The sequence below is a fragment of the Podarcis filfolensis genome, assembly GCF_964270895.1.
Source record: "Podarcis filfolensis genome assembly, chromosome: 17".
In the NCBI taxonomy this organism is placed as follows: domain Eukaryota; kingdom Metazoa; phylum Chordata; class Lepidosauria; order Squamata; family Lacertidae; genus Podarcis; species Podarcis filfolensis.
The window spans coordinates 37,462,051-37,470,623 of record NC_139621.1 but is presented as its reverse complement, the minus strand read 5'-3'; the positions used below and the strand labels follow the sequence as shown (position 1 = coordinate 37,470,623).

Genomic DNA, 8,573 nt, shown 5'->3' with positions numbered 1-8,573 from the left:
GTGCTTAACCCGAGGTACCACTGTATAGTCCGGCTCCCCACATGGTCTGAGGGATGGAGGACCGGCTCACGGCTGAAAAAGGTTGCTGACACCTGGTTCAGATCTTCCAGACTGGAGCTCCTATTCACGCACCCACAAAAGCACACAGACTTCTGTAGTAAAGTCATTTTATTTCTACTATGCAAGGAAATTAGTTGGCTGCATGCCCTGTGTCCAAAAAACATAGTGTCCCAAGAAAAGCGGAACAAAGCGAACCATTTGGATTGCCGCAGCCTCTGCCAGAAAGACGTCGTCATGGTGGGTAGGGTACGCTCCTGAAACGTGTCCCTCCCAACCGCTCACACCCAGCTCTTGGCAACGGAGCCTGTCGCCCTGTGACTCACTTGGCTTCTGCCCCTTTGATGGACGAAAGAGTCCCTAGCCAGAGTTTCTGTTTCCTTGGCAAGCGGCCCCTTCCTCTTCCCACCTGCCCTCCTAGCGGCAGCGGTGCAATTCCACCAGATGCCGGCATTGCCTGCACTTCACTGAGCAGCACCAGCGGAACTTGCAGCTGCATCTTTCCACCACCTCAGCCTGAGCCGTGCGAAAGCCGCGGCCGCAGCAAAGCAGCTCGCAACCGTCCACAGCGGGGGAAGACCTGTTGCACTGACGTCCCGTGGTGCCAAAGATCCCTCCTCGGGGGTCCCAGTTACAGAAATCCGGGCTGGCCACCAAGTAGACCAAGTCGTGAGTAGTGTAGGGCTTAAAGCGGGAGCTCTTGGGTACCAGCAGCTTTCGGGATCCCACGCGCTTCAGGTGCACTTCCGTGGCGCTTTCAAATTTCTCCTTCAGGAGGTTGCCCACTTGGTGAAATGGGGGCATGACCTTCCAGCACGTGCGGATCTCACAGGACCCCGACACCCCGTGACACTTGCATTCCACCTTCATGTGGGACAGGATGGCCTAGAAAACAGAAGCAAAGATTCCAAGGGCACCTTCAAGTTTCGTGTATGTACTGAGTTGAATAGGATCCAAAATGCAGCAGTCTGATTGGTTCTAGAACAATAGGATCCAAAATGCAGCAGTCTGATTGGTCCTAGAACAATAGGATGCAGCAGTATGATTGGTCTGCAGGAGCCACCCAATCCAGCTCCAGGTGGAAGTGAATCCACAACCTGATTGGCCTACAGGAGAATTCCAGAATTAGCCAATCACGTGCAGCCCATTGTGTAAATAACGTATATAAAGCAGATATTTTGGGGGAATTTTCATTCCTCCTCACCACTATGAGCTGAATAAAGAGCATGAAATCCACTCTCGACTCCAAGCATATTTCAGTGTAGCAGAAGCGTCAGGAGCTAGAGCCGTCTGTCATCTGCATGATGCGAACCAGCATGTGCTGAAAATTTTGTCTGTGTTCCCCCCCCCAAATGCTCACCATCAGCATGGAAAGAAACTGCATTTGAAAATTATCAAACGAGAAGGAAAACTTTGGTGAAGTTTTCCGGGATAAGGAGGGAGGTTATTGCTGCATTTACTTAACTTTGGATGTGGCCAAAGGGTTTTGCAAGTGCTCTGTCTTTTTATAAGGAGTTTCTCTGGTGGTGTGCATTCTGCAGCCCTCCTAGGTGCCTGCACTTCCTTGAAACCTCTCAGCTGCACTTTCCTTTAAGTGCAAGAAGTCAGAAAGGCTGTCTGCTATGTGCCTGCAGCTGTCCGTCATTGTTGGTTTTTTAAAAGTGAAGTCGGTTTACTTTTAAAGTACAGTCGTACCTCAGAAGCCGAATGGAATCCATTCCGGAAGTCCGTTCAACTTCCAAAACGTTTGGAAACCAAAGAATGGCTTCTGTTTGGCTGCAGGAAGCTCTGATTGGCTGCAGGCTGCAGGGTGGATTCCAGACTCTCCAAATGTCCCTATTTTCCAGGGACAGTCTCAGGTTTACAGAAGCCGCTCTGGTTTCTGATTTGATCCCAGAATGTCCTGCTTTTCCTTAGGACATCCCTATTTTCATTTTGGAGGGTATGGAGTTATGCGATCCCCCAAGCCAAGGAGATAAGATGCAACCTTTAGAAGACATCTGAAGGTAGCCCTGTATGGGGAAGGATTTTTTAAAATCTTTAATGTTTTATTGGGTTTTTATATATGTTGGAAGCCGCCCAAAGTGGCTGAGGCAAACACAGTCAGATGGGCAGGGTAGAAATATTATTATTATTGATAAGGACGTCACTAATTCATTGGAGAAATGTTGGAGAGTATGTGACAGGAAGCTCCCGACCCAGCTGAACCAGCAGCATGGATAACCCCATCATGAGACTTACCTTTCTGCCTGCTTCATTGTTGTGCAAGTTCATTAGTACTCTGCTGGAGGAAGCGCCACGGTTCCGCTCCGTGGTGTCCACGAAGGCCTGGGAGAAGGCAATGCCATAGGACAAGTTGTCAGAGCAGCCTGACCACTGGAACCCTGTTGGGTTGGGAGAGAAGAGGGAACAGAGTTCTGTACAGTCAGTACTAAAATGCAGGTTCAACATTCCGCAACCAGAGGACCTGAATTCTGCAACATGCACAAGTCAGACAAAAGCAAGGGCTTTTAAATTTTATTTTCCAAAATGTATTTGTTCCATTTTTTTCCTAGTAAAGTTGTACCTTGGTTTTTGAACAGCTTAGTTCTTGAACGTTTTGGCTCCCAAACGCCGCAAACCCGGAAGTGAGTGTTCCGGTTTGCAAACTAGTTTTGGAAGCCAAACGTCCAATGGGGCTTCCACAGCTTCCGATTGGCTGCAGGAGCTTCCTGCAGCCAACCAGAAGCCGTCCTTTGGTTTTCGAACGTTTTGGAAGTCGAACGGACTTCCGGAACAGATTCTGTTCGATTTCCAAGGTATGACTGTAGAGGAGAATGGAAAGAAGGATGCCAAAGTCTTAGCCTCTAACCACTAAAAGTGTTGTCCGACAACCCCATGGGCTTCTAAGGTTCAATCTAGGAGGCCTTATACACACACAGTCCCAGTCCTAGAAGCATAGCTGTCAACTTACAGATTTGAAAATAAGGGACCAGCAGCCTCGAAAATAAGGGATCAGCAGCCAAAATAAGGGATTTTCCGGGCACAGGTATGTTCAACTTCTGAGCCCCTCTGAGCCAAAGGCAGAAAGCCCAGCCAGCAGCCAAACGAAGCCTTATCAATAAGGGACAGCAGCGGGACATGGCGCTGGGATAAGGGACTGTCCCGCCAAATAAGGGACACTTGACAGCTATGCCTAAATCCAAGCAACTTCCTTAAAACCAAATAAAAAGCAGATTCTTATGAGGCATGTAATGTGGTTTTCTGTGCTTCTGCAGAAATGAATCACAGCAGCTCCTCCTCCTAAGGACAAGAAAAAAATCAGGGTGCCCATGGTCACATAGAAGCCTCTCCCTTTATTCTTCCAGTCAAAGCTAATTGCTCTTCCCTTACTCTTCCACATAGCTAGGAACACCAGAGTGATTCCTTTCTGAAACTGACATTTCCCCTTGCTCATATTACTCACGCTCTCCTCCTTAGACCGGGGCATGATTACTAGTTCATGCCAGTTGTATTTCTCCTTACCTTCAGGGCTGACTCCTCTGACCTTGCGATCACACCCACACTTTTCCAGTTCGCCGCGGCTACAGGCTCGGGTCACAGCAAATGCGATCCCAGCTGAAGAGACAGCGTGAACAAAAGCCGATTCCCGAGTGCCTGCAGAAAAGAATGTATTAGCAGAAGGGCTGATGAGAGGTGGCTTAGAGGGCGCACGCCCCAGGCCCTACCCCTTTCTTAAAGCATTTTGTGAGTGCTGACTTTGCAAATGGGAAGAGGGCACTGCAAAGCAGAGGGCTGGTGATACCCCACGCACCCACCCCCTTAATTTCCAAGAGGCATCTCTACAAAGAAATCAGCCTATACAAATGTGTGTTGTGGGGCTTCTACCCCGAGTCTTTGCAGTGCCTAGGAAGGCCTATGGATGTGTGAGAATGTGTGTGTATGTCCATGTACCCCTTCGTATATAGAGTGCACCCTTTATTTTCTCCAGTCTAGGTGAATGGTTGCCATTTATTTGGGGGTGGGGAGCCAAACACTGCACTTGGGAAGTAGAGGGAAGTGAGGGGCAGGTGGGGCTTGTCAACCTGGGAAACGGTAGCCCATCTAGGAGAAGGGAAACTCTGATCCTAAACCTCTGCTGCCTTGTGGGATATCTCTGGGAGAAGAAAAGCCCAGCAGTAAGCCCTACACAAGTCCAGTGGCATCTCTAAGATGGTTGGGTGGTGCCTTGTCCTGCAGCCAAGCTCTATGAAATATACTCAGAGTTGAGTGTGAATTTCATGCTCTTAGTAGCAATGAATGAAACTTCCCCCAAAACGTCTAGCTATATATACATTATTTACACAATGGGCCCCGCATGATTGGCTAATTCCAGGCTGCTCCTGTAGGCAAATCAGGTTGTGGATTCACCTCCTCCAGAAGCCTGATTGGCTGCTCCTGCAGGCCAATCAGGTTGCTGATTCACTTCATCCAGCAGCCTGATTGGCTGCTCCTGCAGGCCAGTCAGGTCACTGATTCACTCCCACCTGGAGCTGGATTGGGTGGCTCCTGTGTTTTTTATATACATTGTGTTTTTATATACATTGGAAGCTGCCCAGAGTGGCTGGGGCAACCCAGTAAGATGTGTGGGGTATAAATAGTAAAATTATCATTATGGAATGGGACGTCCCTATTTTTGATCGGATAAATGTTGGAGGGTGTGGATTTGTGTCTGCATGCAATGTTCATTCTTATAGAGATATACAGCGTACCCAGAAGGCCTTTGCAGTATGAAACCTTATCTTAAATAGGTATTTCACGAGTGTCTTTTGGGTGGAATCCTCACCCCAAATTTCACCCATCCTTTCTTCACTGTCAAGACACAAGAGCATCACTGAGCCACTGAATAAAATGAAGCAGTCTAAATTCAGAGGTAGTTGAGGAATCCAAGCAGAAAGATGACATCCATGACAGAAAGATTTTGCTAGTGTTTCTTCCAAGACCTCTTACTTGCAAGATCTGCCTTCTCAGCGAGGCCTTTTTGGAGGAATGCTGGGGAAACATCTGCACGAAGCTTTTCCCTCATCATTTCTCTTTGCTCCTGCTCTAGTTATACGGCTTAGTCTGTTGCTGTAGAAAGCTGGGCAGGCACCATATGAACCAAGTTCCTTATATTAACTTCTGCATAACAGCATAGCAACCAAGTTCCCTTACCAGAAATATGAAACTCTGGAGTCCTGCTGTGGTACAGTGGTACCTCGGTACTCAAGCATCTCAGAAGCCAAACGTTTCGGTTTTCAAACACTGAAAACCCAGAAATAAATGCTCCCATTTTCGAATGTGCCTTGGAAGTCAAACAGCTTCTGCTGCACTATTTTCAATTTTCTCCATTGACTTTGCTGACCGCCCTTTGTGCCTCAGTTGTCAAATGTTTTGGAAGTCGAACAGTCTTCCGGAACGGGTTAGGTTTGACAACGGAGGTACCACTGTATGCCAATTTAGTTTAGATTCTATACTGGGTTAGGGTTCCATTTGCTGTTGCTATAAGAACCCAAGTTGATACTAAGAATATGTGGCTTAGATGGGAGTGGTGCAGTGGTTAGACTGTTGGACTAGAACTAGATCAGAGTTCAAATCCTCATGCATTCATGAAGTGTGCCATGTGACCTTGGGCCAGTGGAGATGCGTACACACCATACATTTAAATCACACGGCATCCCTCAAAGAATCCTGGGCACTGTAGTTTAACCCCTCACAGAGTCACAATTCTCAGCTTCCTTAACCAACCACAGTTCCCAGAATTCTTTGGGGGGAAGTCATGTGCTTTAACTCCTGCCAACCTAGCAGTTCGAAAGCACGTCAAAGTGCAAGTAGATAAATAGGTACCACTCCGGCGGGAAGGAAAACTGCGTTTCCGTGCGCTGCTCTGGTTCACCAGAAGCGGCTTAGTCATGCTAGCCATATGACCCGGAAGCTGTACGCCGGCTCCCTCGGCCAATAAAGCAAGATGAGCGCCGCAACCCCAGAGTCGGCCACGACTGGACCTAATGGTCAGGGGCCCCTTTACCTTTACCTACATGTGCTTTAAATGCATGGTGCTTGCAAAGCCGTAGTCTCTCAACCTAACCTTATTCATAGGGTTGCTGTGAGGAAAAAATGGAGGGGCAGTGAGAACAATGTGCCCCATCTTGAGCTCCTTGGAGGAAAGAAAGAATGCAAGTGTATTAAATGATTGATTGATTGGTTGGTTGGTTGATTGATTGATTGACTGACTGACTGACTGACTGGTATGCCCTAGTCATGTTATTAATGAAGTCTGACCTTGCAGAATAACTTTCCCGAAAACCTGCAGCCCCTGCAGGGTGGAACAGTTCCAGGGGCGGTTGCGAAACTGGTGCTGGCACTCTTTGAGGGCCACCTCAGCGCCATGCTTTACCGAGTCCATGGCTTCCACTTGGCGGTGGCATATCCTCACTTGCTCCTGTGACAAACCCTTCAAGCTTTCGCAGGCGCTGGGGTCCCTCACAAGCCCTCGGAGGGACGGCTGTTTGGCCAGGTATCTATGCAAAAGGGAAGGTGGGGGAAGCATTTGAGACAAGAAACAGTTTTGGGAAAGGGGAATCAATCCCCTCGCCCATGTCATTATGACCCAGCTGCAGGTGGCAGCATTTCTGCACTCTTGAGCGATTCCCCCCATAGTCAGAAGTGGCTACTATTCAACAGAATACAGTGGTACCTCGGGCTACAAACACATTGGGTTACAAACACTTTGGGTTACAGACTCCGCTAACCGGGAAGTAGTACCTCGGGTTGAGAACTTTACCTCAGGATGAGAACAGAAATCGCGAAGCGGCAGCAGCAGGAGGCCCCATTAGCTAAAGTGGTACCTCAGGTTAAGAACGGTTTCAGGTTAAGAACGGACCTCCGGAACGAATTAAGTTTGTAACCAGAGGTACCACTGTAGTTGAAGCAAAGTGAAGTCATCCTCCTCAAGCCCTCTGACTGCAGTTCTCCTTGGAGCGTGTCCCTCTCACTTTCCTGTGAATTCATCCCACAGGAAGTATCTTCCACCAACCCCACCCCTTCCTCTAAAATCCCTTTGCGAAGTTTTGGCAAGTGGTAAGCCGAGTAGCTCAGTCGGCAAGAGCACAAAGCTCTTAATCTCAGGACTGAGTGCACATTGAGCAAAAGACTCCTCCTGCATCACAGGGGGTTGGTCTAGATGACCCCCCGGGGTCCCTTCCTACTCTTCCATTCTGTGATTCTAGGGTTTACTTACAGCCAAGTCACAGCGAGGGCATGGTGCACCAAAGCCAGCACTGAGCACAGGTAGATGCTTTCCATCTTGCTACTTTGCCAGATAATTAACTCTCCCTCTTCTTTGCCTTCCTTCCCCAGTTCTGGGGAAGGCTTACTCCAAAAGTAGTCTGGCAGCTGGGCAGAAAGCAAATATTCCGGCCTGATTGGAAACCATTTTAGCTCCTCCTGTTCATCCACGCTGACATCTCGCTTACTGAGAGGCATTCATTGCAGGGTTCTCAGCCAGCGGCTCTGATCGGTTCACCCACTGATTCACATATCTGGACCGCAACGCCATGAATTTTTAAAGTGGGTTCTCTTAAGCCCACTCTGAGGATCGATGTTTTATATTTTCTCGCAAACTCTTCCCTCTTCAACCCCAGAGGTTCACGCCACAAACCATGCAAGATCATTACAGGGCAGAGTTCCCAACTCAACCAAGCTCCTCGGCACTTCAAAATCCTTCTGGCATTAGATGGTTGTCGCTCAGGATCACAGTCCTTCTTTCCGCTTGGCTCAGCTGCCCAGCTCTTCCTTCTTCAACCCACCAGTCCGATTAAGCACTCAGGCAAGACCCCAGTGCTGGTTCTCAGGAAGGGAGAGCAGAGGGGAGCCTGGGCTGGCAAGAGACTTGGCTGTCTTGCTTGGCTCCCTTGCAGATGTGGAGATGCCTCCGTTCTATCCTACAGCCCTCATGGTGACAGCAAACACAGACAGCTCTGCCTGCTGCTTGCCAGGCCCTTTTGCTCTTTCCTTGCTTGTGATTTTGCAGCCCCTCCTAAAACTTTGGACACAGAGGCAGCTGTGTGGGAGACAAACGGTGACACTTCAACCAAAGCCGACCCTAGTTTATGGGAATAGCTTATTTCGCACTGGGTCAATTTGCTTTCCTCCTAGTCAAAGACTGGGATGTCTATGGAAACTGGGCAGAATTTAAACTCTTTAAGTTGGGTAGGGAGAATCTTGACGGAAATCAATTCCCTTCAGAAATCGCTGCTGTGCTTCTGAGGAATCCGAGGGAAGCTGGACCCTTGTATTGTCAGTTGCAAGAAGACACTCGCAAGAGACAAGGCAGATATTATCTGCCTTTTAAAGATAGTGCATGCTCCCTTCTCCCTCACCCACCACACGCCACCCCAGCACATGATACGGGTGACAAAACTTCTTGTTTTCTTCTTGTGGATTTGACTGATTGTGCCTTCACAACGGCGTCGCTAAATTTGCGAGAGGCAAGAGAGCCTCCTCATCCCCGATACAAC

General features: G+C 48.7%; 1 protein-coding gene across 1 annotated transcript; it reads right to left on the bottom strand.

The window, feature by feature from the left end:
• Window positions 1-233: 233 nt before the first annotated feature.
• LOC310752749 (protein Wnt-4-like) lies at window positions 234-7,824 on the bottom strand. The gene is made up of 5 exons (XM_083593707.1): window positions 7,295-7,824; window positions 6,337-6,575; window positions 3,562-3,693; window positions 2,299-2,441; window positions 234-942 (listed from the first exon to the last, which is right to left on the bottom strand). The coding sequence occupies exons 1-5, from the start codon at window positions 7,537-7,539 to the stop codon at window positions 475-477; spliced, it is 1,227 nt and encodes a 408-aa protein (XP_083449833.1). The 5' UTR covers window positions 7,540-7,824; the 3' UTR covers window positions 234-474.
• Window positions 7,825-8,573: the final 749 nt, after the last annotated feature.